This window comes from Dama dama, chromosome 21, assembly GCF_033118175.1.
Source record: "Dama dama isolate Ldn47 chromosome 21, ASM3311817v1, whole genome shotgun sequence".
Taxonomy (NCBI): Eukaryota; Metazoa; Chordata; class Mammalia; order Artiodactyla; family Cervidae; genus Dama; species Dama dama.
In genome coordinates this window covers 60,268,202-60,296,077 of record NC_083701.1, presented here as the reverse complement: position 1 = coordinate 60,296,077, position 27,876 = coordinate 60,268,202, and the positions used below count along the sequence as shown (strand labels likewise).

Here is a 27,876-nt window from a genome sequence, read left to right as displayed (position 1 = left end):
GATTATTTTGATTTTCAAAAGCCTTTTAAGAAAATAGAAAGTGTAAACCAAAAGGTAAATGGACAGATGATAAATTATTTTATACATGTAAACATATAAAAGTCTATACATTGGGTTGGCCAAAAAGCTTGCTTGGGTTTTCATGAGATGTGGAAAAGCCCAAGTGACCTTTTTGGCCAATCCAGTATTTTCATTTATGTGTGTAAAATTCTGACAGATACTACAGAATCCCCTGGCAGAGGTAAGCTGAACATTTCACTATACATCAAGCACTACTTCCTCTGTATTAAATCTCTCTTCAAAGGCACCCGGTTTTCTCATACTGGGTAATTTTGCCAATAACCTGCATACCGTCTTCATCATGCTCATCGTGCTGTCCCTCTGCCTCAGCATTTTCTTCCCCATGTTCTTCCTGTTCGTCATGGTGATCCTCTTCTCCAGCCACACCCTCCACCACCTCAACCTAAATCCAGATCTTATTTGTAGACAATCAAAGTACATAATAAACCCACATCTCTACCAGTATTCCCCCACAGCATTTAGTAACTAAAATACAAAGATCACTAACTATGGGGAACTGTAACACTAAGCAGTTTTGAAATTTTTCATTTGCTAGTGAAAATTTGGTATCAAAAATTATGCCAACATACCCCAAAGTTTATGATTACTATCCATACACAGAACCTTAAAACTAGAAATATAAAAACTGTGTGGGGAGTATATGTTTTTTAAACCTCAGCAATTATAAAATTTATATAATAAATATGCAGCAGCCTCTCTACCTTCAAATACATCGCACAAAACTACTAAAACTTTCTTAACATTGAGAATTCTTAACATTGAGAGTATCTTTTCTGTGAACCCTTAAGTAGAGTTACGTTTATTTCTAAGTTCTTATTAGCCAGTAAAACAAGGATTATTAACATATTTTAATATATATAACTACAAATGAGAACATATAACAGAAGTCTAAAAGGTAGAAGCATATACATGTAACAGTGGTAAGCTACCATTAATAAAACTTCTAGTGACTACTTTCCCCTTCCCTCCCAAATAAAAGCCTCGCATGTACCACAGTTAAAACAATTAAAACCACCTCTTCCACGTCTGCTGAAACAATATCATCCTGCTCTTCATCTCGGCCGCGAACAGGCTGTGACTGGCTGATGCGCCTCTGCTGTGGATTGCGGATGATGTAGGATGACTGAGACTGACTGGAGCTGTAAGGAAGCGGCTGATGAGCTCGCTGCGGGCACCGCCCTGACAGACAGCGCAGACCTCTCGGTGGTACTCAACATGGTTCACAACCTGCTATTCCCAATCTGACCGAATGTTTCTTGGAAACCAACAATAATTAATCTATGGTATATCAGAAAATGTGTAGCCCCAAAGAAATCATCTTACCTGAGATTTAACTTATAAATCTCAGAATGGTTTTTATTTTTAGTAAGACATTTCAAATCTGTGTTAATGCACATACTTTTTTGAGTTCTCCCCACTGAAATATTTCTACAGAGACAATGTTTCCTTTTCCATCTCTAAACCTTTCAACTTCCAAGGCTCTGGTACCAGCATTCACCCACTAAGGAGAGTTCCTTATTTACAAGTAACCTACTCTTTAAAAGAGACTTGACTAACATGACCTACTTTGCATCAGCTTATTAACCATTGACTTGCTGATGAATGTGGGGGAAAAAATAAGTTCAGAAGTACAATTATAAAACAAATCATAACAAAAGATGGGGTGGCAAAATACTGGGTTGGCCAGAAATTCGAATTTCTTAAAAATGTGAGTCGTAAACAGGCAAGAATGGACAGATGTCTACATTATAAAAAATGCTTAAGATGTCTCTTGTACACCTTAGAAACTTTGCAACTCAAAAGTGTGGCCTTGAGAGCAGCAGTATTGGCACGGTCCTATCTGCGAGTTCACAAGAAATACAGACTCTCAGGCCCCACCCAAACCTCCAGAATCAGCCTCTGCATTTTAATAAGACACCCAAGAGTTCTGCATGCATGTTAAAATTTGAGAAGCACTGCGATAAAAGACCCCAGAACATTTTAGTTGCTAAACATTCTGACTCAGCTAACTTAGAGCCTAGTTAGGTAAACTACTAAACAAATTGAAAAATTAGATTTACGATTAATGTTGTAACTAGAATTGAATTGTTTTAGTCTTAACCTATATAACAAGGATCCCCAAACTCCAGAATCGAATGCGGGATGGTCTGAGGTGGAGTTGATGTCATAATAACAGAAATAAAGTGCACAATAAAAGTAAAGTGCTTGAATCATCCTCACTCCAGTCCACGGAAAAACTGTTTACCACAAAATCGGTCCCTGGTGACACAAAGACTGGGGACCACTACTATATGAGTGCACAAAATAGTTTAAAATTCCACCATTCTGTTGTTATTTACATTATATAATAACCTTCCCCCCTTGCCCAAGGCTTTGGACACAGAGAAAGTTAAGAAGTCTTTTCATTTTTCAGCTTGGCCTTCTAGCAGGCTGTATTTAAAGGTAAGAAAAAACACAGAAGTAGTGAGGCACAGAAGCCTAAAGTAAACTTTACCAGATTACTTTTTTGGTATAATAAAAAGTGCCTTTCTGAACAAACAAACCAAATCGCCCTCCCCATTATATGTCTATTACTTTAGATGTACAGACATGTAGTTTTTAAAGGGCTTTTCACATGTTCCAAACAAGATAGTATCTTTACCATTTGTTAAACAAATGATCCTGTACATAACCAGAGTGCCTATGCCTCAGGTTTAGCTTAGTTTTAATAACATCTGTGATGTTTGCAGAGAAATAATCAGAATGTGTTACCAGATAGAAATTTACCTGCTAGACTGATCAGATGATGGCCGTGGTGGCAGAGGTTCCACAGAAAATAATTCCTCGCTGCCCTGCATGGCATCTATGCTGGTACTTGCCAGAGTAAAAGGGGCAGTTGGACGAGCAATACCCATTCTGACAGGAACAATCAGTGACTCTGCTACATTGCACAGTTCTTCTACTGCGTAAGGCAGCAGTGCTTGGAATACACGCTTACATTTTCCTATTGGCTGTGGAATAAAGTTGCTAGAGCAAAAATGGAAATATAGGAATGTTTTGAATCCTTTCATATACATAATTTTATCATCACAAAAAATGTGCGTAAAAAATATAAAAGCCAAAATCAAAAAGAATGCCTTACTTTTTCTTTTTAGATGAAGCCATTTCCACACTGAGAATGACAAAAACTCTTGCAACTGATCGCAAAAACCTCATTGTCACAGCAATAGCTTCTTCTCTTCGTCCCGGCGTGTATTTGTTCTGGAGTTCTTTCACTAGTGTACCTAGCAGAGTATCTAAAAGCTTTAAAACCAGTAGTCACGCTGTTAATGTTGAGACATCTTGTAAGATGTAGGCATTCATAAATAAAAAGTTCTAACATGTTTTCAATATTAACATTTCATGATAAAAATATAAAAATATGTTGAACCAACACAATGTCAGTGATTAACTTTGTGCCACATGCCCACTACTATGCTTGACTTACAGTGGGTCTCAAATGTCTGATTTCTAGTTTCTAGCATTAAACTCCTATGTGTAACAACTAATATTTAGAAGACCAATACCTAATATGTCCAATCAAAGAAAGAATATATATCACTCAATATATAGGATACTTAACAAAATATGAAAGCAGACTCAGATGTTTAATGAATTCATAATCCCATCCGTCTCATTTAACCATTATTATTACTTTCTAGCCTCATTTCTATACATGGTCTATCATAAAATTACTAATTAAAGAGAGCAGCCAACTTCACATTGTTTTCCCTGTTGTTTTTTAAATGGTACTTAAAATAACCTTTATTTTTAAGTCGCTGCATTGTATTTCAGTAAGTGGTTGGACTATAATTGGATGTAATATTCCTCTATTCTTGGATCTATAAAGTATATCTAGCTTTTAATTTTATATTGTTTTGTGACACAGTGTTTCTCTTTCTCATATTACAGATAACTTCTTTAGGACAATTTCTAAGGGCAATGTTAGTTTTATGGCTCCTGATATTGCCAAGTTGTTTTCCAAAGGAGTACCAAAAGAAGGGTCACCTCATCAGTATACAACTATATTCTTTTTGCCATAACCTCTCCAGCAGTGGGTTTAACAGTTTATATTCTTTTCTAAACTCACAGCAAAAGGAGATACTTTTTAAAATTCTGCACTGAGTTATTACTAATTTAGAACCCTGCTTCACACATTTTTATACTGTATTTTTAATACACTCTAGGATTTGTATTTAGAATGAAAAAAAGGAGCTCTCATTGATTAATTTAAAACGAGAAACTTAAATCACCTCCAAAATTCCATCCCCCTTAATGTAGTATTTAATTAGCGCTTACTGGTGCATGGGAGCTTGAATTAGTAAAATTATGGGAAACTACGTAACACATACCCTTTCCATGTGCTTGTAAACAACCATTCAAAGGACTTACCAGAATGTCTGCGGTACACTTGACGATAAGGCAGTGAGTGAAACAGTCCAACCGAATCGTGCCGCTCTGTTGATTGAGGTACACTTGCTCCTCTGGCAAAAGATGGCCTATCCTGCTGCTGGCACTGAGACTTGAGGGAAAGAGAAGGCACTGTAACTACCTACACCAGCACAGGAAACAAGTCTAAAAAACTTTCAGTGGATACATACGGGTCTTTATTCTCCTGTGATCCAAACATAATCATAGATTTCAAAGCATTCCAGTCCTGCAGAACACGCTCCAAAGCAAGCTGGGCAAATCTTGGTGGCTCTAAATCATGATCAGGCATATCCGAATCTATAGAGAAAAGAAGAAAAGTGGCTAAGGCAGAAATACACATACTGATTTTCCTAGGTGTCGTAAGTGTCAAAGCAACTCACCTTCAGGACTGGCTGTCTTCCGGTTACGATCCTCCCTGATTCGAGGAGGTCTGTACTGGCAGTGCTCTACCGTCTGCCTCGCAACTGTCTGCACTAAAAAGAGTAAGAGGTGCTCTCCTCTGCAAGACAGAACACTGTTATGAGGAGGCTACTCACCCATGCGGTGCTTTCACAACACAATTCATGTCCTAAAAATCCCACGACTTGCCTGCTATTTGGCAGAGTGACCAAATTAGTAGCAGTGAGCAGGCGATAAAGTAGATCAAGACGAGCAGATTTCTGTCCAGCAATAAGAGTTTTACATTTACATTTCTCCCAACAATCACAATAGGCTGTTGGTGATGTCCGTTTGAGTCTAGAAAGAATTCATACACAAGTACAAACACAGAAATTTTTTAAAAATACAAAGGTCTATATTGATATTACAGAGGCCTAACTCATTGAAACTCAAGAGAAACCTTGTTAACTTTCAAATGCAGAGTGTAACTGTTAATACAGCAAGGATTACTTCAGTGGTATAAAGTCTGTAAAGCAATACGTAAGAAGAGGTATCTTAACTGTTTTGTCCACCACCACGTAGCATCTAGCACAGTGACGGCACTTGTTAGTAAGCAATCAATAAATAAGTAGATTATCACTTTGAGATATTAAAATAAGATGACCATATCACCCAGAATTCTTTTAATAAAAATTATAAGTATCAGTACAGTATCTATAAAAAATTTCCACTTGTCCCACATACTTATTGAAAGCACAACAGATGGTTTTTACAAAACCAGTTCTCTATTAACTATTACATCTATAGCACAGCCATAGGTGATGTCCCTATTGAGACCTTGAGGCACTGCAAATGTTAGTGCTGGGGTATTTTATGCTTCTTAGGTCGATGAATGTGAAAACTAACAAACTAGCCATAGCAACTCTATTGCTAGATGAAGGTTATTACATTTAGCTTAAGAAATAAACAAGGCACAGGCCAAACCATGACTCCCTTAACGCCTTCAGTGATTTCCAGCTAACCAGACCGCACTACAGGGGACCTGAGACTTTGGTTGGAGAATACAGACAAAAACATTCTGTATATATATGTTTCTTAAAAGACTGATCCTAGTTACAATGTATGATCACGTATTTCTTGCATATCAGGCTATTTTTAATATGGCAGTATGAATCTAAGTAGTTTACAGCATTAAGAAACTAAAATCGCACTCACTTGCAATCATGACCTTTATGACAAACCCTTGCACATTCCGTACAACAACAGAGCGACTCCAACAAGCCACAAGTACGACACTCAAAAATATCCTAAAATTAAAAGGATATACTTTTTAAAAGAATGATATGTATATCTCAAAAGGATTATTTCTGGTATTTTCTAAATTCAATCACAACAACAGTACAGCAAAATTAATGTGCTCTGGAAACAGTCACACATGGATATACAAATGGGAATCAAAATTACCAGAAGAGCGAAAATAATTTATATCATCTAAAAAAAGTAGTATAATTAAACAATAGACTTCCAATTCCAAAGCTAAGAGCTATAACTTCAGTGATGGTCAAAGGGAAGAAAAGAAAATCTGAAGATAGCACAAATATAGGTAAATGTAAAATAACTTACCTGGTTAATGTGCTCTGCTCCAGTCCATGTAAAACTGCAGGTATCATTACAACATAAGACATATAAAGGAGAGTCATCAGGGTTGGTACCTGATGGGCAAACCATGCCCATAAATACATCTTCCTCTTTTTCACTTGAGGATACTTCAGCTAAGATTAAAAACACAGTAGTTCATACATTAAGAAAGAACTTAAGCACTACTCTCCTCCAATGGAAAAGTTCTAACATTTTCACAGTATAAATCAGAAACTACTACATATTAATAAAATAAAATGACATACAAAGTTAACATTGCAAAGAAATCCAGTCAATTCTGGTGCAAAGCAAAGCAAAGTATAATTACATCATAACCAAACAAGATAACAATACAAATACATCAAACACCAGCCATCTAAGTGCTCAACTCTACATTACGCAGTTAAGATTCAAGTTCTAGCTCTATTTAACAGATTACAGATAATCACATAAATTATTCATAGCCACTATTTTTCAAAAGATAACTACTGAATCTTTTAAAGGCTGGATGGCAAGAACTGATATTCCTTAACGCTTTCTATTAGGTGGTAAATCCCAGTCAGAAAGAACAATAAGACATCTGGTCTGTTCTTTCCATAAAATTTTATCACCAATACCAATTAACAGGCTGACAGACTATATGCTTGAAAAAAAGTACATGAATTTTATACATATACACAAAAGAATTACCTTGATAGTTTCTAATCAATTATAGAAGAGAATCTAGTCAAATTAAAAAGTAAGCAACTCATTTAGAACTTGAAATAAATTACCTTTTGCAATTTTCTGGGCTGTTTCTAAGATGGTAATTGCAGCAGGATAAGCTCGGCCACTTACAGCAGACATAAATGGGGTCATACCTCTTGCATCCCTAAAATAAGAAAAATTATATATAAAAATAGTATCAATTATTTTCCTTCCTGATATTATAAAAGAAATATATGTTCAGGATGAAACAAAAAACTAGTCATGTTTTAGAAGATAATATCAATGCTCAAAGAAAATCATTGGTGGTATTTTCTGGTCTCATATTATCTCATTTAAGAAAGTCATTTCTGTGGAATCTCTGTGTCTCTAAACCATGCTTTCCTTTCTTGGCTTTACTGACTTTAAAGAATACAGCAAGGGTTCTGGAGTAAACTAATACTTTCTAGATGTGGGCATAGTAACAGGCTCTATCTCATACAATTTTGAGGAAGTATAAAAGAATTATTACTTCAATTCAACAGACTGCCTAGCAAAACATGTATTCAGTAAGTGTTACCTATTATAATTACTAAGAATCTCTACTTTAAAATGCACTTTGAGTATTCTTCACTGAATCTCTGCTCCCTTCTAGACCCTCGCATTTCCCAAAGCCAGTTTCTCAGCCATTTGTGCCTCCCTCTCGTCCATTACAGAAACTACCACTTCTCTCACAATACAGTCCGACACCTACACTGCTTATTTGGTAAGCCTATTCAAGATTTCCCAGTGACACTTTACATTCAACATATCTAAACTCAAATAATCTTTCTCTTCAAAACTGCTCTCCACCTAACTTATCTATGTCACTTAACAGGATCACTGTTCCAAGTAACTTCAGACAAAAAATGTGGATTCTTCACGAAGTCTTTTACCTAAACCATGTTTTAATGCATCTTTCTTTTCCATTTTCAACAACTCTTTAGTTCAGTTTATTGCAACACACATATTAAAGGCTATAACAGACATATAAAACATACTTGACTCTTTCTACTCTTGCCTATTTTAATCTCTTTTATACCACCATCTCATTACTATTCTTATAATCCCACTTTGATAATATTACAGTCTAACAAAGGCAGTTATTCAGAGCACTGAAGCCCAAAGAACAGAGACCAAAGTGGCGATTTTGACCTATTTTTTCTGATTCACTCGCAACTGTTCTAATTCTTCACTCTGAACTGGATGAATTATGATTTCTTAAAATACTCATACTTCTCCATGTTGTTGCTCCTTCTCCCTATTTCTCATGGTTCTACTCAAACGTAATCTTGATAAGGCTGCTTTCTGTATAGTGAACACATTTCTCCCTCCTGTTACTCCAAAGTATACTTATGCGTCCCTTTAGCCAGACTCAACCAAGGAAAAAGCTCAGATAAGTAAAATCAGAATTAAAAGAGAAGTTACATCAAACAAGTAACAAAGCATCATAAGAGATTTACTATCAACTATACACCAATAAAATAGACAACTTAGAAGAAATGGATAAACCGAGAGACATACAATCTCCCAAGACTGAATCAGAAAAAAATTAGAAAATATGAACACAATGATTATCAAGAATGAAACTAAAAAAAAAAGAAAGAAAGAATGAAACTGATGGGACTTCCCTGGTCTATTGGCTAAAACTCTAGATAAAATATCAGCAAGACAAATCCAGCAATACACTAAAAGGATTATATACTATGATGACGTGGTGCGGGAGTCGGGGGCACGGAGAATTTATCTTAGGACGCAAGTACTGTTCAATATCCACAAATCAATCAACATGATATACTATATTAACAAATTATAAAACGTTATGATCATCTCAGTAGAAACAGAGAAGGACTGAGACAAAATCTAACATATGATAAAAATCTCTAGAAAGTGGATATAGAAGGAATGTATCTCAATATAATAAAGGTCATATACTGACAGGCCCACAGCTAACATCATAATAAAAGGTGAAAAGTTGAAAGTATGTCCTCTCAGATCAAACAAGGATACCCACTCTCATCACTTTTACTCAACAAGTTATTTTAAGTCCTAGCCACAGCAGTTACACAAGAAAAAGAAAAAAAAAGTATCCAAATCGGAAAGAAGTAAAATTATCACTATTTGTAGATGATATATACTACATACAGAAAATTCTGAAGATGCCACAAAAAAGCAATTAGAACAAATAAATGAATTAAATTGCAGAAAACTAAAGTAATATGCAGAAATCTGCTGCATTTTATACACTAACCACAAACTATCAGAAAAAGAAATTAAGAGAACAGTCCCACTTATGATCACATCAAAAGTAACAAACTACTTAGGAACACATCTAACCAAGGAGGCAGAAGACCTATACTTGGAAAACAGTAAGACACTGATGAAAGAAATTTAAGATGACACAAATGGAAAAATTAACCTTGCTCATGGATTGGAAGAATATTACTGAAATAACCATACAATTCAAAGCAATCTACCAATTCAACGCAATCTACCGATTTAATGCAATCTCTATCAAAATAAACATGAAATTTTTCATAAAATAATAAAACAAAACCACGAAAGACCCCAAACAGTCAAAGCAATCTTGAGGTGGAAAAAAAAAACCCACAAAGCTGGATGCATCATGTCCCCTGATTTCAAACAGTATTAACAAAGCTACTGTAATCAAATGGTATGGTACTGGCACAAAACCAGACACATTCTGTCAACTGAACAGAATAGAGGGCCCAGAAATGAACCTACACTTACATGGTCAATTAAGCCACGACAAAAGAGGAAAGAACATACAAAAGACAAAAGACAGTCTTTTCAATAAACAGTACTGAGAAAACTGGACAGCTAACAGCAAAAGAATCAAACTGGCCTACTTTCTCAGAACATACAATAAACTCAAAAAGGATTAAAAACTTAAATGTATGACCTGAACTCATAAAACTCCTAAAAGAAAAAAGAAAATAAAAGCAATATGCTCTTTGACATTGGTCTTTTTTTTTTTTTTTTTGGCTCTGTCTCTTCAGGAAGGGAAACAAAAGCACAATCAAATAAGACTACATCAAACTAAAAAGCTCTTGCATACCAAAGGAAATCATCAACAAAAGGAAAAGGCTGCCTACTGAACGGGAGAAGACGTGTGCACATGGCATATCCAATAAGGAGTTAATATCCAAACTACAATACAACATCAAAAAAACCAATCTGGTTAAAAACTAGGCAGGAGACCTGAACAGACATTATTCCAAAGGAGATATACAACAGATGTCCAAGAGACCCATGAAAAGATGTTCAATATCACTAGACATCAGGGAAATGCAAATCAAAACCAAACCATATTAAGATATTACCTCACACCTGTCAGAGGTGCTATTTCCAAAAAGACAACCAATAATAAGTGCTGGCAAGGATGTGGAGAAAAGGGAAGCCTTGTGCAGAACAGACTCACAAATACAGAAAACAAACTGGTGGTTGCCAGAGGGGAGGGGGTTAGAGGAATGAATGAAACAGGTGAGGGAGACTGAGGTACAAACTTCCAGTTACAAAATAAACAAGTCATGAGGATCTAATGTACAGTATAGGGAACTATAATCAATTATAGTGTGATAACTTTTGGTAGTGAGAAATGGTAACTAAACTTATGATCATTCTGTAATGTGAAAAAAATATCAAATCAGTATGTTGTATACCTGAAACAAATATAATTTTAGGTCAATTCTACTTCACTAAGGAAAAAAAAAAAAAAAAACAAAACTGAGTCACCTCCATGGTAAATAATATACCACATAGGAAATTGTGTTAGCAACTCTAGAAAATTCTCCTATATTTGTAGTATAAAAAAAGCAAAAAAGGGCCAGTCTGATAAATCTCTATACTTCTCACCTAAATATCAGGCAAAAGAACACCACCTCTCCTAATACCAGCTTATTAATACATCAGTTTATTAATCTGGTGTTTTCCAGATATTTATTTTCTTAGATAAAGAAGGAAAAAGTCAACCATTGTGAGGGTACTAAAATAAAGGACTAGCAAAACAGAAATTAATTGTAGAAATACAAGATGGATTAATAACAAAGAGAAAGGGAATAAGAACATATAATAACTTTTCAGACAACAGCATGAGAAAATCATACAAAGATAATATACTTAAAAATGACATAAATGCAACAAAATGACAAGTGAAATAAAAGCAGAAAGATATGTGTGTGTGTGTATACATATATAAAATTTTTATCTATGCCTCAAACACAAATTAGTAAGATGCTTCTGTAGTAATAACTATATTTACAATCCGAAGACTTATTTTACTAATGGGGCAGCCTTCATTAAAGTAATCATAATTTCATAAATGTGGTAATTTTCATCCTAAGAGTAGTAAGGCTTAAACAGGAAAACTCCCTTGCCCTCCAACATAAAAAAAACTCAAAACATCTTCTTGTACTTAAGTAGGAAAGGTGCCATAAGGGTCATAACTGGGAATTTCAGTTCTGTAATAAAGACACAGACCAGGTCTGGAATTCCAGCTATGCCACTCACTAGGTTTTGGGATCCTGCGCAAGTTAATTACCTCTAAGCCCATTGCTGCAAATTATCTACTCCAGACAGTTATATCTAGAATAAGAGAATTAATGCAAGTAGAATTTGGTACAGATTAATAACTATTATATAACTATTATGAGTCTGTAAAGGAAGATAAACAATCATACTAAAAGTAGAGATGTAACCTATTAATGGTTAATGAGCATTTACAACAGAATATTTACCAAGAAAGTCATACTTCTAGTGTAAAGCTTGGGGAAGAATCTGTATAATTTTTAAAGATCTCCAGGTGACAGTGATATAACTAACTTATGGATTCAACATTTGTGGGTAACTATACTGTGATCTTTTTAACAAACAAATACACACCCTGATCAAGCTAACATATAAAGATACACCCTGTATTAGTTTAGTTTATCTGTATTATATTCAGAAGGCTTTTTTTCACTAAAGGGAAGTTAGTAACAGAGAATACAATGTTAGATTGTGATAAATTATCTTAAATTCAATGAAGATAATTGTTGTTCCATATACTGCAAGAAGACTGACCTAACAGTAAAAGGAGTTAAGCTAAATCTTTATATCAAAAGTATATTAAACTTCTTACTTGGCAGAGAGCAGTTCTCGAAGATAGGGCTGCAGAACAACACTATCACATAACAATTTTAATATAAAATGAGCATTGGCCTTTCGATCCTTGGATTCTACTACAGCCGGCTCTGTGGAAGGACCTGTAATTAAGCACACCCATTTGGTAACAAAACAAGAGTATACAAAATAAGAGTGAAAGACTATTCTAGAATAACATACCAAGGATCTTTCAAATAAACCACCAGAAAAACATTCTGGTATTAGTAACAAGTTAGTAACTTCATGACAGAAAATTTAAACACATTAACACGTTTTACAAATCTCAACTGATGAAATGCATGCACATACACACCATAACTTCACTGATATATGGAAGGTAAGTCAGAGAATTAGACATATTTTAAGCCAAGAAAAGTCTCCTTGAGATAAAGTGTAGATCTCTAGAAATCTATATACAAAGTGTGTATTTTATCTTCCCAATACACAGGTAGATAAAATAGTAGAGATTCTCACCTGGAATGGTGGAGGTGCTTGGTCCTTGACCGGTGCCAGTCGCTGCTGTGGTAAGAGATCCCACAGCAGGGGCCAGGATAAAATCAATGTCACCATCTTTCAGTAAACAGAACAGCAGGATGTACATCATTATAGGAAACATATCCCTACCATGTTCATTTAACTGGCCTTAAGGCTTTTCTCTGCAAGCCAAAGGTCAAATCGGACAGAGGTTTAAGTGGAAACTTTTTTCCCAAACTATAAGAGGATCAACCCACTAGACAAATTATTGACTTAATATAATACTAATTGGTTTATCAGTATAGAAATATGTATTTCAGTAGAAGAGGGCTATCTAACAAGACTTTCTAGAATTTTAAGTTTTAACTTACAAACACCTTAAACCAAATCTTCATAGACTAGTTATAATACTCATTATGCCAATTTTTAACTATTTTAGATTTCTAAATACCCCACTGAAATGTCTTTCATGACGTTATCTTTTTGTTTAACACTAAACAAAATAACATGTCTTACCAGGATCCATTGCAGGAGGGTCAGGAACCCAACTAGGGGGAGCTATGGGGGGTGAAACTGGATCTTGGTGGTCACTGGATGAAGCTCCAGCTTCATGTCTACCCAAACCAGCTGCTCTCAATGAACGTCTCATCATTTCCCGTAATCTCAAACTAGAAGAACATGGACAAAACCAGAGCTCACTACTATGTCTAAATGTAACAATAAAGGTGCACAGAACTTCTCATCTGAGATCAAAGTTTGTTCTACAAGCAAATACTCCAGGCAGGAAAGTGACACAAATGCCCATTCTGGAATCACGAAATAAGTCAGCAGGGATAGAAATTCAACTGGGGGATCCCAGAACCGAGTTCAGCGCTTAAAACCACTGTATTAAGCTCCCACACAAACTTAAGCACAGGGAACAAAAGTTGCGGTGAAGTAAAATTAGAAATAATCTTTTATACAGTTAAGATAAACAAACAGCTGAACATTAAAACAAAAAAAAATTCTGTCCCCTGTTTATCACCAGTAAGAATTAAGTTTAATATAGACATTAACAAAACATATGTATTAGCACAAAACCAATATTGTTAGCCCACTAAATCCCTTTTCTGTGATCTCAAAAGCAAGTGAACTAATATCCACACAGTAAGTAGTTTTCAAACAAAGACCAATTTAGATTTATTTTTTTATACAAAAAAGTTTTTTTAACAATACAGCTTCGTCCCAAGGAAATTAAAGAATAAAATTGGAGCTTATAAAATACGTTATTAGACTATTTTCTGGGCATGGATATATTTTTCTTCCTGCTATACAGAAAAAAATATGGCACAGGTGTGCACATCACTAAAAAATAATCACAAACACAAGACTTCATTAGGGGAACTAGTGAACTACCTGGACAAAAATCTGTACCTCTGAATAAAAGCTTACAAAGGCTACAAAATTAATACATTAAGAACTAGCAGCAATTGAGAGAGCGCATAAGGCAAATCCCTTCACTCGGCCACGATTTTAGAGCTTTTAAATGAATAAAAAGTAAGAATTCAGTTTTAAGGGCCAGGCCACACATCAGGGACTTCTTTCTCCTAGGCAGATTTAATCCCAAAGACATGACATTTCTGATGTGAAAAACCTAACATCTTACCACGTACACCTTATATGTCTGCAAATAAGTAATTCAGAGTAATTTGTATTAATGCTTGAATTTAATCCGAGGGTAAATGTGTTTCTCCAAACCAATACACTTTCAGTTTCATAAAGAAAAAAAAATTTTAAAGCATTTACCAAAATTTCTTTTAGAAGCTACCTTCAGGAACATACCTACTTTAAAAGGCTTGTGTATGATAATATATCTTTCATTAGAGTAACTTTTTTGGAAGATTCTGCAAAGTAAATTTTAATGTCTAAAAAAATATGTTAGTCATTATAGTGTGCACTATTAAAAAATACCTACAGTTAATTCTTTTATGGTAACATGTTTTCTCTCTCCCAATTTAGAAATCTGAGTCTAAGAGCTCTTATAATATGGAGGGGAGCAGGGAACAGTGACTTATTTCAGTCAAGTTCACTTCCCTGTCCAAGACATCACCCACAGAGCATGGCAGTGCTACCAAAAGAGCACATGCCCGGGTGACTGTTCACACTGTGATGCTCTGACACAATTTTAATTAAGCTCAACACAGATATTCAGTATCCTAATGTGTCTTACTCAAAACACAGAGAGAGAGAAAGAGTCAGCAATAATTGGGAAGCAGTGCAAATCACCTGAAAATAAATGCATGTTTTGGGCTTATCAAGAAGAATGCTTACACCAGGGTCACAAACGCAATGCCTACTGGGCCTGGAAAGTAACATAAATTGAGGAAAGGACAGTTAGGTGTAAGAAGTAGGGGGTCATGGCAAACTAGAAGTGTGCATGCTCATCTAAAGGCATTCAAATGTTAAAGAAAAAAAAATTTTTTAACATTGCACAGGCCAAACAAAACATATGGGCTATTTTCCAATCTCTAGCTTAGAGCAGATTAAGAATAAGTATGAAGATAAATTGAGACCATAGTCTCATCTTGAACTTGCAAACTCCCAACTCTGTTGTTGTGATGTAGTCAATTCAATATTAAATGAGGGGTCATTCCTTGTCATTTAAAAAAATTGTCCTTAACCTCTTTTCTTCATTAGGTCTTGGGAATATTTTTAAATACAATGCCCAGCTCCTCTTACAGATTCTTTCAAAACAAAAAAAACAAAAAACAAAAAAAAAAAAAAGAAAATTATTCTTCAAGATGTTGTACACAATTCATGAAGATTCACCTGTATCCTCAGTGGCTGAGGACAATACTGAGGAGATACCACCTTGGCTGCTAAGATTCAGAGTTTTGACATTTCTTCGTATAGGCTTGCCTGGAGTCATCGTATTTTCTGACAATATGGAAGAATTCAAGGATGATGTAATTTCCTCTTTGTAAGCACGTTATATCCATGCTACAGAAGCCTTAGAATCCAGTCATGTTCAAACATACCACTGTGACAAAAAAGCGAAGGTCATGTGTCTTCCAGATTAATAATCTCTAGAGTACATACACCTGCAATCAGATGCATCAATCAAGCCTTCCACTAAATCTGCCCTTTGAACTCAGGCACTATTCAGTCACATAACAAAACTTCTCAGTCAAATCATCATCTGAAGGCATTTAACAGTACTCCATTCAATATTGAAACTGCATCGGTTTTGAGCTTACAGCTCATGAATCCCAGCCTGCATACTCATCAAGGGGCATCGCCTAGAAAATCCATTGTAGGCTAGAGGAGGGTTTCACTTCAATGAAGCAGAGTCTGTGGACTTCCTACTGCCCGGCGTGGATAATAAGACTCCTGTGCTTTCATCTGTTCAACCGGCAGCCCTGAGTTTGAACTGGTTAAGAGCACTGCAGTGAAATCTTCGGCAAATGCCTCAAAGGAGCTTACTCTGCAAATTATTTCTGTGAGCAACACATCACCCACTCTTGAAGCTCCTTTTAGTCTTTGCCTTCAAAATAATCCTTACATGAAAAAAAGATGGCAGCACTGGTATTGGACCAACCATATCAGAGTCCAACTTGATTTCAACCTGTATTTTCCCTGAGGAAATGAAATACCTGAAATAATTCAGACACTAATTTCTTCATGAAGAATTTAAGTCGCTTTCCATTTTAGACCAAACACTTTGTCTGCCTAGTGCAGTCCTGAATAAATAAGCTGGTGATAATTTCCATTTTGCATAGTCTATATAATGTTTCTGTACGGTTTTAAATTATAATTTGGTCATCCATAAATAGTTTTTGACAAATCTCACCTCAGAATGTTTTTGAACCTGGGAAGCTCTCAGGTTGGAACCAATTTTAGAAGAATCATTTTTAAAAGGGAGAGTTGAATATAGAACAGCAAATAGGCAAAGAGAGTCTTCATTTTAAGTTGACTTTACAACATGAGCACAGTAAGCAGTGCTTCGACATTAATGATTTGTGAAGCATCCAAGAATTCTGGGTCTCATGTCTAATATAAATGTGCTTTTTCTCTTCAGGAAAAAAAAGAAACTCCTATATCCTGAATTCTTTATAGTCTTCATCTATTCAAACATCTAGTAATTTTTAATGTGTTGTAAGTTTTGTCCATCCCAGAACTCTGAAAGCCTGAAAATTTTAAATACTGAACATTCATAATATACACCAGCTTTTCTTTTCTTCCCAGATCATTAGTACATCTGAGAGACTGAACTAAGTAAACAATCTGAAAATAAAAGATTGAGGTTCTTTCAATTATCATATTATTTGTTCTCCAACTAAAGAAAATAACTTCCTAGGAAAAAAGAATGATGAAAAATTTAAAACACATTCAAAGAATCAAGTTTAAACTACTTGTCTAAATTACCTCAAATTTTTGAAAGATCCTAGGTCCTACTGTTCCATACCTAAATACGAGATACTGTCAAATATTTTTCCCAGACTGATATTGAAAGGAACAAAAAACAAAACAAAAGGACCCACCAATTCATGCATATGAGAGATAACAGATACATTTCTTTCTGTACTTGGATTACATTTCCATCAACTGAACTTCCCTGGTAAAAATCACATTACCTTCGGCTACTTGATGATCCAGCCCGATTACCTGGGCCATTACTTGAAACAACTGATATTGCATTTGCAATGGCCTCAACAGCAGAAAGTCTTTCTGCAAATGTGTTTCTTTCAGAGCGCTCTGCTTCTGAAACATAAGAGAAAAAATTAGGATCACTTTAAACTTCAAAAATTAACTAAGAGATTAAGTATGCACAAGCCATTAAATGCTAACTTCTGTTTCAGTGTTCTAATTCACACACTAGGGATAACAGTTTTAATTTTGCCTCCTCAGAGGAATAAACACTTAAGCTAGATTGAACTATGACTTTTAACATGAATTATTTCCTTATTCTGCCTTACTTTTCAACCCCGAAAGATAAAAAGTTATTATTTACAAGTAGGCTGACATGTAGCTCACACTACCAAGGAAGAAAAGGCTGACATATCAGTACCTCAGTCTTAGTTTATACACTACTTATCCTTTAGTCAGCCAATGATAATGAATAAAAAATCAGAAACTTGCAAACCACTATTCAAAGATTTAGCTACCAGAACGTCATCAGTAGAATTCAAAATAAGGAAAACCATTATGAATTACACAATTGCACTTCAGGTTTTCAGCTTCCTCCCTTTAATCAGCCAATTAAAAACCTTATGGCAAAAAGAAAAGTTTATTTACTTTTCCAAAAACATCTAATAATTCACTATTTTCTCCTCTACATTCTAAAAAGTGGGATAAAAGTTGCCTCCATATAATTTGACTTAACTTGCTAAGTAAGTCCCATGGTAATAAAAGTCACCTACAATTATAAAACCAGTAAAGCTCTTAAGGATTCTACATATATAGTTTGTATTAAACAAAAAAAGAATTTAAGACAACAGAAACACACTGATGAAAAATTTACTTACTCATGTTATCTACTCATCCTATCAAAAGAACAGGCCTTTTTATCTTTTGAGAATGTTACCTTCTGAAACTCCAAGATTTTACAAAGTCAAGTGATAATACATAGACAAATTCTTTACAGTGATTTTCCTTTCTTTCAGTAATTTTTGTATTTTCAAAATTGCCCAAAATTCCTTTTAAAGATCATGCTATAGTTCTTAATCTCACCCTCTTCTTCTTTAGTTTCCTTATTGCTGGTTGGAAAGCAAACGGACACACAAGCATGCAGAATATTTCGATTTCCATCACATCTGTGGCTGATGAACGTCTGCAGCACCTGTAGGTTCTGCTCTAAAACCACCGCCTGCTCAAGATTCATAAGATACTGCCGACAGGCCTCGTAGTCACAGCGCAGGATGTGCTGCATCAGGGTTTGTTTCTGTGCTCAGACAAATTAGGAAAAAAAGGTCAATGCATTTGCATACCACAATACATGTGTCAAAAATTTCACGTGGCCGACACAATAATAAAATCAGCTCTGCGGAAAGTAGAGACAATTTAAGGTGACCTGGCAAAAGAAGCTGAACTTAAAGATATCCTAAAGCAGAGACAACAATTGACAGGAATGAAGAGTGATCTACAAAGGATCAATAAATATCTTCAGCTTCTGCAACTAACTCAACTCAGTAACTGCAGCAGGAAATTAGTCAGATACACAATGTGCAAATGATGAATGGGAGGGGCTGGACTGGACCTACACATCATAGTTTGTGTGCGTGCTGTTGCTTCAGTCAGGTATGATTCTGTGCGACTCTATGGACTGTAGCCCGCCAGGCTCCTCTGTCCATGGGATTCTCCAGGCAAGAATTACGGGAGTGTGTTGCCGTTTTTCTCTTCAAGGGCATCTTCCCAACCCAGGACTGTACTCGTATCTCTTAAGTCTCCTGCATTGGCAGGTGAGTTCTTGACCAGTAGCGCCACCTGGGAAGTCCCACTAGTTTACAGAACCCTTATTTACGTCATATACAACTAGCAAACTAGAACCCTATTGATACTGTTGGCCGATTAAGCACAGGGTATACATTTCACTCCAAGCTTATTCTCACCCTCCTGTGCTCGCTAAGGTTACATCACACTATGGAAGCGAAAACCTTTACCTCCCCAGAAATCACGACAGACGCACTTCCCCAAAGGTGACAGCTAAATACACACTTCATTGTCAAAGACAAGGTAGTAATGATAAACTGTTTATGGATCAGACCATTTTCTACCTGAGAAACAGCATGCTAGGGACCGAGTATTTGCTCCCTCCCAATTCATGCTGAAGCCTAATAATCCCCAAGATAATGGTATCTGGGGGTAGTGCCTTTGGACAGTGATTAGGTCATGAGGGTGGAGCCTTCATGAAGGTGATCACTGATCTTAAAGGGACCTGAAGAGACCAGAGATCCCCACCTCGCACTGACTGTGTGAGAACACACGGCCATCCATGAACCAGGAAAGAACACATCAGACCCCGAATCTGCCCGTGCCTTGATCTTGAACTTTCCACCTTCCTGAACTATGAAAAGCAAATTTCAGCTGTTTAAGTCACTCTGACCTTAGCAGCCTAAACAAACTAAGATACAGCATTAATATATCAAGGAGTTGAAATGCATTTTTTTCAGAATGTAAACTATAGTTATAGGACACTTAATGGACTGAATGTGAAGCATTAGTTAAGGAAAACAAGAAAATTTGTTTAATTAAAATTAGGAACTGGAGGAAAGCAGGTGGGAAAAAAATATATGGAAATACAAAGGAAAGAAAAGAGATGCTTTTGAACTTGCCACTTCTTTACAAACTACCAAAAAAGCTGTTTTCTGTATGTGACACATGTGAGACAGGCCATTTGGACTGTGGAACTAACTATGGCTCTGAAGTGACCCCATAAATTACAAACTCCAGTTCAAGAACATGAGGTGGGCCACACAGGACTAATTTTGTCAAAATCTAGTGGCAGATATGCATTATAATCAATACATTGAGAGAATATGTCAAAATCTCTCCAAAGAATAAAAAGCACAGTACATTTTGAAATAACTAAAATTAAGATATTTTGCTGCACATGGCTGTGATATTGAATGTTTTCAAACAAATCAGTCGTCTGGTTAGAAGCAGCTACTCTAGAGGAGCTCTCATCTCCAACCTGCTAGACCACACAGGGGCCATTATGCTGACAGTATCAATATCACACTTACTATGTCTGAGCAAGACAGTTTATACTGCATCACTATATGCTGTCACTTACTCTTATAACAAAAGGCAGCATGTGTGCATGCTCAGTCGTGTCTGACTCTTTTATGAATCCATGGACTAAAACCTGCCAGGCTCCTCTGTCCATGGGATTTTCCAGGCAAGAATACTGGCGTGGGATGCCATTTCCTCCTCCATTTCCTTCTCAACTCAGGGATAAAACCCACGTCTCCTGTGTTTCCTGCACTGGCACATGGGTTCTTTACCTGAGTTACCTGGGAAGTCCAACAAAAGGCAGAGAGTTTGGCAAAAATTTCTTGCATGTCTACTGTGCATCAAGTCCTGGTAAATGAGCTACAAAGATAAATGATGACATACTTCATCCCTACCCCTAGGATGATGGCATGTTTTATCTTTACCATTAAGATGCTGACAAAGTCCAGGGTTCATAGGCCTACAGAAGCACTTGATATAGTATAAAATGAATGGAGGAAGCTGGCTGAAAAAAAAAAAGTAACATAAACCACGTAATAAATGGTGACTAACACTGAATGCAGAGCAACAAATTTTAAACATCCTCTGCAATGAACTGGAGAGACCATGCATAGCCCCCTAAAAGGAACAGATTAATGTTTTGTGATGGCCCAATGTTACCAGGTCTTCTAACTTTTAAAGAGCAACTAAAAATCTGAATTTTAAATATAAATCCTGTGACTTGGAATGCTGGCAACAAATCAAGAATTTTTAAATGATGTGAAGGCTCACTGGCCTACAGCATCACATGATACACTTGAACAACACATCCCGCTTGACACATGCTCTTGGCTTAGCTTCCAAGACAACACTCATTCTAGTTTTCCTCCAACTCCTTCTCAGTCCCTTTATACAGATTCCTCTTTACCTCTTGGCATTTCAATGCTGAGACTATTCCAATGGTTCAGTCCTTAAGTTTGTCCTTTTCCAAGTCTTTAGTAATCTCATGCAGTTTAATTCCTTTAAATATCACAGATATCCTGACGGCTCCTAAGTACACTTCTCTAGTTTGGTCCTCTCTCTCCTGGTCTTCCAACTTTCACGCCCAACTCTCTCTTCACTAACTCCTCTTAGATACCTAATACAAATCTTAGAGACTTCTGTGGTAGTCCAGTGGATAAGAATCTGCACATTCCATCCTGATTGGGAAACTAAGATTCCACATGCTGTGGGGCAACTAAGCCCGAGCTCCATAACTAGAGAAAGCTTGTGTGCCACAACAAAGACCCACTGCAGTCAAAAACAAAAGAACCTTAAACAAACTTGATGTTACCCTCCTGAACCTGCTTCATTCATCCTTAGTGTCCTCATCTCAATAAATGGCAACATCATTCTTCAAAACCATTCTCCCTCTTACTTCCTCTATATGACACCCTGTAATTAGCCATAAGTAAATCCTGTTGGATCTACTTTAAAACATTTCTAGGATATCTAGAGTCCAGTCACTCATCATTCCACTTCCTGAGCCAAGCACCTTCCACCTAACTAGGCTCCTTACTTCCAACCTATCCCCCTTGTATTCTCAGCGTGTCAGCAGTGATATTTTGAAAATGTTAGGCAAATCAGGTCAATCTCTGCTCATATTGCTCCAATAACTTCCATCAGTGTTGCCTCCACATCTAACAAAAACATCTCAACCACAGTGTGTTCAAAACTAAACTCATCTTCTCACCTTATAACCCATTTGTTTCTCCTATTTCTCATCTCCCTATCAAAATCACCTAAATCAAAGCTTTAATAACCCCTTCCTTTCATTTACTGCTGCCATCCTGTCAGAGCTTTAAAGCTTCCACTTCCTTAAGATCTCTTAAGTCCATCCCCTCCTCATTTCCAAGGGTTCAAGTTCACTTTGTTTCTCACATGAATAATGACATAGCTTTTTTATCTGGTCTCTAAACTTCTGCTGCTTCTCCATCCACTACTCATCTTCTTTTAAAAAAAAAAAGAAAGAAAGAAATACAGCAGCTTAAAACCCTCTCCTCCTAGCTTTCAGGGAAAGTTCAGGTCCCGTAGATTAACACACAAGGCACCCCAACCCCTTTCCCTGCCCTATCAGTTGCCACTCATAGATCCATATGAGCCCTATCTTCTAGTTTTAAATAATCAAAAGAATGTATAAGTTCTCCCAACATATTACTAAGATTCACAAAGGCTGCTCTTCATGCCTGGGATAACACCTCCTACCTTTATCCTGTGTCTAGGAAACACCTACCTGACTATTTAAGTATATGTCCGGGCAACACCTCCTCAGAGAAGCCTCTACCGTCACAGTCTAACTTAACCCCTCCCTTTTGTGCTTCTACACCTTTGCCCATGCCTTACCCAACACTTGTATCACACTGTAACCAATGGTATATTCCTCTCTCTTGTCCTAATACACTCTTAGCTCCTACAGGGAAGGGCTGATGAATAATCTATTTAAAACTGTTTCCCTAGACTCCAGCAGGGTCTTTTCAATTGAAATGCCAAGTAGTTTAAAAAACCAGATTACCTCTACAGCCATGATAATAATAGCAGCTTTCTTTTTGATTGTTGAATTGGCAGGAAGATTTATTAAAGAATGTACACCCATTCCAAGACTACTAATAGGTGGAAGATCAAGCCAATCGGGATCCCTTATTCCTCCCATGCAATCTTTGGCCATTGGGTAGATAGTACCATTTCCATCTCGAAGAATAATAGGAGACTCCTATAACAGAGAGGAAAATAATAAAGTTTGGCTCCCAATCAAATACATGTCTGACTTTTACAAGAGGTGTGTTTATTTTCAAATTACATTTTACATATGCTTATAACAGTGACCAAAAAGAAACTTATTAAAAATGTGCTGAATATTCTAAATTCTTCAACAGTTTAATAACAAGCAAACTAGAACCAAACTCAGCTTCACAAAAAAGCTGATGTTGTCATATACATTTTCAAAAGCAAAAATAAGCCTCTATACCTGTCCAGCAGTGAAAATGGCTACATTCCTCTCGTTCTGACCAAGGAAAGCAATGCTGCTTGTAGGGAAATTATTCTCCTGTTCGGCTTTTCCTGTGGCAAGATCAAAGATACAGTACCGTACCCAATTTCCAGTCTTCAAAACAGCATGCACACCTTCAGAAATACAGATGTTTAAAAAAAAATTATTATACATCTTTAGTAAATGGCAAGTACCCACCAAATTATATATCTCCAGTCACATTTCAAATACAGACACATTTCATTCCATACTATTACACTGTATCCTATCCCCACTTACTGCACAAGCACTGACAGAATAGACAGTGCGCCAGCTGGAAAAGTTACAAAATCTTTACCTTTGGAATCCACGTTCACTGCTAATATTTCTGTCTTCTCAGGTATACAAAGCTTCTTAGGAGTCCTTTGGAAGCAGTCGGGAACTTTTGGTGTTCCACCAGTTTTGACAACCTGCGTGACACAAAAATGAATTTTACTCTCAAATCTGTAATGCTCAGGGTCCTAACATTCAACTGCTGAGTGGGTGACTCCTCCATACTTACCTGCAGTTCATCAATTCTAAGTAACCTACAATCCTGCAGGAGAGAAGAAGGGTCAGCATCTGAACCAGAGCTGCTCTGACAGTTGGTATTGCTGGATGTTCCTGGAAATTTTACAGCAACATAGGCTCCATCCACTTTTAGCACCTAGAATACAGGTAGATATGATAAAAATGTTAACACTAACTCATATGAAATCAATATGCAAGTTATATTCATTGAGAAAATTTAACACTGAAGGCATTAAATTCCTTATATTTCTTCAATGATCATCAAGTTATAAAATTAATCTGAACACACTCACCAAATTTATTGCTGATGTCTAAATCCAAGACATATTTTCTGCAGGAAAACTGACCCACACAGCCAGTGATTAGTGTGTGGATTTTTAGCAATCAAGTACAATCCACAAATTCCTCCTACCCTCCCTCGTTATTAGAACCCCACTGTGCAAAAGAACTTCTGTGATGACGGTCTAACGCTCTACATCCATGCTGTCCAACATGACAGCCATTAGCCAGAAGTGGCTACTGAGCACATGGAGCTGATGTGACGGGAAATTGACTTTTTAAATTTTACTGATTTTAGTAAGTCTAATTTGCTACATATATCTGGCCAATAGCTACCATAATGGACAAAGTAAGAGCGAGCAATGCACAAAAAGCTGAGCACAGCACCTGAAGTCAGAATACCTGAGTCCCACTTCTGTTACTTACTACTTTTAAGCCAGTGGGATCTTCTTAGGGAAAAAAAAAGGTTCCCATAAACTAGAGTTCTATTTGAAAAATCAAATGGAATAGTACATGAGAAAAGCCTTTGTAAATGGCAGGACATAAATTATCAGTCCTTTAAGTATAAAGAAAAGACCATCACATTTAAGAAAGTAAAAAGCTATCAGGAAAAGATTTACATTGCAGATATTCTATAGCTATCATCCCATTTTGTATTAAGAATGTGTGAAGACAAAGATGAAGTTAATAACATTCCAGCTGATGAACTCTATCCACTTGGTTTCTCCGAGACCAAGACCCTCTCTAGGAAGAACACAAGAGAAAGTGGAAGCTTAAAGATAGTAGTAAGATTTATAAATGTTATGAAAGATCAACTCCATAAAAACGCTGTATTATCAGTCCCAAAGAACAGACTGTACCAAAAAATGTTATCTATATTCAGTTTTTCTGTAAATCTAAAATTATTTCAAAATAATGTTTTTTTAAAAAGCAGCCTATCACCATTAATGCTCAAGGACAGGCAGCAGCACCATCGGTCCATCTGTCAGGGACAAAGGAGACAGGTGCATCAGGTGGGAGGACGGGGCCAGAGAGATGAGAGGTGACAGTCAAGGCAGCCTGGAGGAAAGGGCTGATGAGCACTCACCAACCATAAACTCCTTGATAATCGATACCACTAGAGTTCACTTAGTAATTAATTCTTAGATATTCTGAACAAACCTTGCCCACAGGAACATTCTTAACATCTTCCACAAAAACGACTTCCCGAAGAGACCACTGCTCTTCGTTCACCTTTTCCTCCTCTTTGGGGGCGGGGGTGGACCGTCGTCGTTCTTAGACAACAACAAAATGGTAAGTACCAAAAAGAAAATGTGAAAGAGACTTTATAGATTTTATCTAAATATATGAAAAAAGATCATTTGTAAAGGGATACATATTTGAGATATCTAACATATTTCACAAACTACTGCCTTCTGAATTGAGGTTTCGTGACTAACTTTCACTTAGATGAACTCATGGTAAAAAAAAAAAAAAAATTCACTTTTTATGAATTCATTCATTAATGCTTAACAATATTAACACATAGTAAACAACTGCAAAAAATTTAAAAACTTAAAGCTTGTTTTGGACCCTCAAAATTAGGGCTATGGGACCAAGTTTTAAAAAAGGAAGATATGTTGGGCTGTCCTTAAAATTAACACAAGACTATTAAAATGACTAGTAACTTTCAATTTCAAGTATGAAGCAACCACAAGTAAAAAATACATTTATTTTGGAAAGCTTAAAAAAAAAAACACAACTTCTTTATATCCAAGGTGCAGTAGCAAACCTCGGTTTATAAATTCTACAAATTCTGGGCAAAAGTTGTGACCAGGCCATAACCAATTTACAATAACAGGCTCAACAAAGATAGGCAGATATTCTAGAGTGGCCATTATTTCCTTCTATTACTGCAGTACATTTTATATACTGTGGAAAATTATAACTCTCAAAAATAAGAATAGTCAACACTATAACTATTGTTTTTACATTTAAATAAGACCACTAGACTTTCCTAGTGGTCCAGTGGTTAGGACTCTGCGCTTCCACTGCAGAGGGCACAGGTTTGATTCCTGGTCAGTGAACGAAGATCCTGCAAGCCCCATAAGCCTTGTAGTTCAGTAAATAAACAAATATTTTAAAAAATCAAACTAGTAGGAGCACAATTTAAACTAAAAGATTTATACTAAAAATAGTCTGAGCTGTCTCCAATCAGAAACACAAACCGAACACAGCTACACAGCTGTGTGCCTGGCACCCTATTTTGACCAATGTACACTACACATAAAACTTACTATATGGCATCGATGCACTGCTGGCAATGGAAGATGCATCACTGCATGTAGATGCTGGAGATGGTGGGGGACCCATTTCTGTTTTCACTGGTTCCTGCTTACTTTCAGGCCTGCAGTTAGAAACAACATTCTCTTTATAATTAGGAAAATAAAACATCAAGAACTTATCAAATGGCTTATATAATAAGACTCAAGTTTATTCTCAAAAGGGAATGAAATAGTAAAAACTTGTACAAACTGCATTATTCTTTAGAATGCAAGGTACTAAAAAAGATACACAGTGCACATCTCAAATTTTAAATAATGTTTTAAAGCAGGAAAGAAATACACTATGTGAAGCTATCAACAACTTGGAACAATGATTCAGATAAGCCTTATCTAGGAATAACAACAGAAGCTACACTCAATTTGTCTACATAGCTTTATCATAAGCCTCTCGAGCAAACAAGTTTCACACTTTACTGAACCCTGACTTGCATACAGCAGTTTAACTGAAAAGATGATAAAGGCAAATAAATAAAAAGTCCTCCAGATCATTAATTTCCTAGAGTTCAAAAGAAAAACTCTACTTGCAATGGTTTATAAAAGTTTGTTAACCACCAGATAGTTCAAGAATAACCACCTGCTGTAACTGAAATGGAAAACTATAGTATTAATAAACTATCCCTCTTCCGTCAGTTATTTCATTAATGCTATACTTGAGAAGATAACTATAGCAACTACAGATGATAAAAAATAAAACGTTTTTATTCATTAAATGGCAGAAGTAAATTTTTACAAAGAAAAGTCATGTATTACTCAAAAATTTGTCATATACAGATCATTCTGGTATATATTATAATCAGGGCCATCATCTTAATCCTCTCATCTCCTATTATTCCCATCAGGAATTTCACCTGAGTTTAGAAAACAGTCCAGAGAAAAACATCGTTATGTTCACAAGCATCTTAGCAATGTGCTCCGTACAAGCATACATGAATACTCATGGCTGCTCTGCAAATCTTGTGATGGTGGAAACCAGCCAGTACTGACTCATCACTAGCATGCTTAAAGTCAACATATTTCCATGACTAGAAGAGTCTATTGACATGAAAATTATTACCGTCTTAACATTTAATTTCACTTTAGCTCTTTTACTAAGTATATTAATAT

General features: G+C 36.2%; 1 protein-coding gene across 1 annotated transcript in view; it reads right to left on the bottom strand.

Annotated features, from left to right (window-relative positions):
- The window catches only part of UBR5 (ubiquitin protein ligase E3 component n-recognin 5), a 134,694-nt gene that overhangs the window by 28,632 nt on the left and 78,186 nt on the right, over positions 1-27,876 (bottom strand). Inside the window, exons 15-36 of the mRNA XM_061123639.1 lie at positions 26,725-26,834; positions 25,610-25,722; positions 24,162-24,305; positions 23,958-24,069; positions 23,600-23,754; positions 23,147-23,344; positions 18,616-18,826; positions 17,520-17,646; positions 13,423-13,574; positions 12,907-13,002; positions 12,410-12,533; positions 7,320-7,417; positions 6,532-6,680; positions 6,124-6,215; positions 5,119-5,265; positions 4,911-5,029; positions 4,701-4,827; positions 4,492-4,621; positions 3,203-3,363; positions 2,848-3,087; positions 1,097-1,220; positions 352-463 (exon numbers count right to left, since the gene is read on the bottom strand). Of these exons, the coding sequence (XP_060979622.1) occupies positions 352-463; positions 1,097-1,220; positions 2,848-3,087; positions 3,203-3,363; positions 4,492-4,621; positions 4,701-4,827; positions 4,911-5,029; positions 5,119-5,265; positions 6,124-6,215; positions 6,532-6,680; positions 7,320-7,417; positions 12,410-12,533; positions 12,907-13,002; positions 13,423-13,574; positions 17,520-17,646; positions 18,616-18,826; positions 23,147-23,344; positions 23,600-23,754; positions 23,958-24,069; positions 24,162-24,305; positions 25,610-25,722; positions 26,725-26,834 (3,041 nt within the window). The remainder of the gene's footprint in view (positions 1-351; positions 464-1,096; positions 1,221-2,847; positions 3,088-3,202; positions 3,364-4,491; positions 4,622-4,700; positions 4,828-4,910; positions 5,030-5,118; positions 5,266-6,123; positions 6,216-6,531; positions 6,681-7,319; positions 7,418-12,409; positions 12,534-12,906; positions 13,003-13,422; positions 13,575-17,519; positions 17,647-18,615; positions 18,827-23,146; positions 23,345-23,599; positions 23,755-23,957; positions 24,070-24,161; positions 24,306-25,609; positions 25,723-26,724; positions 26,835-27,876) is intronic.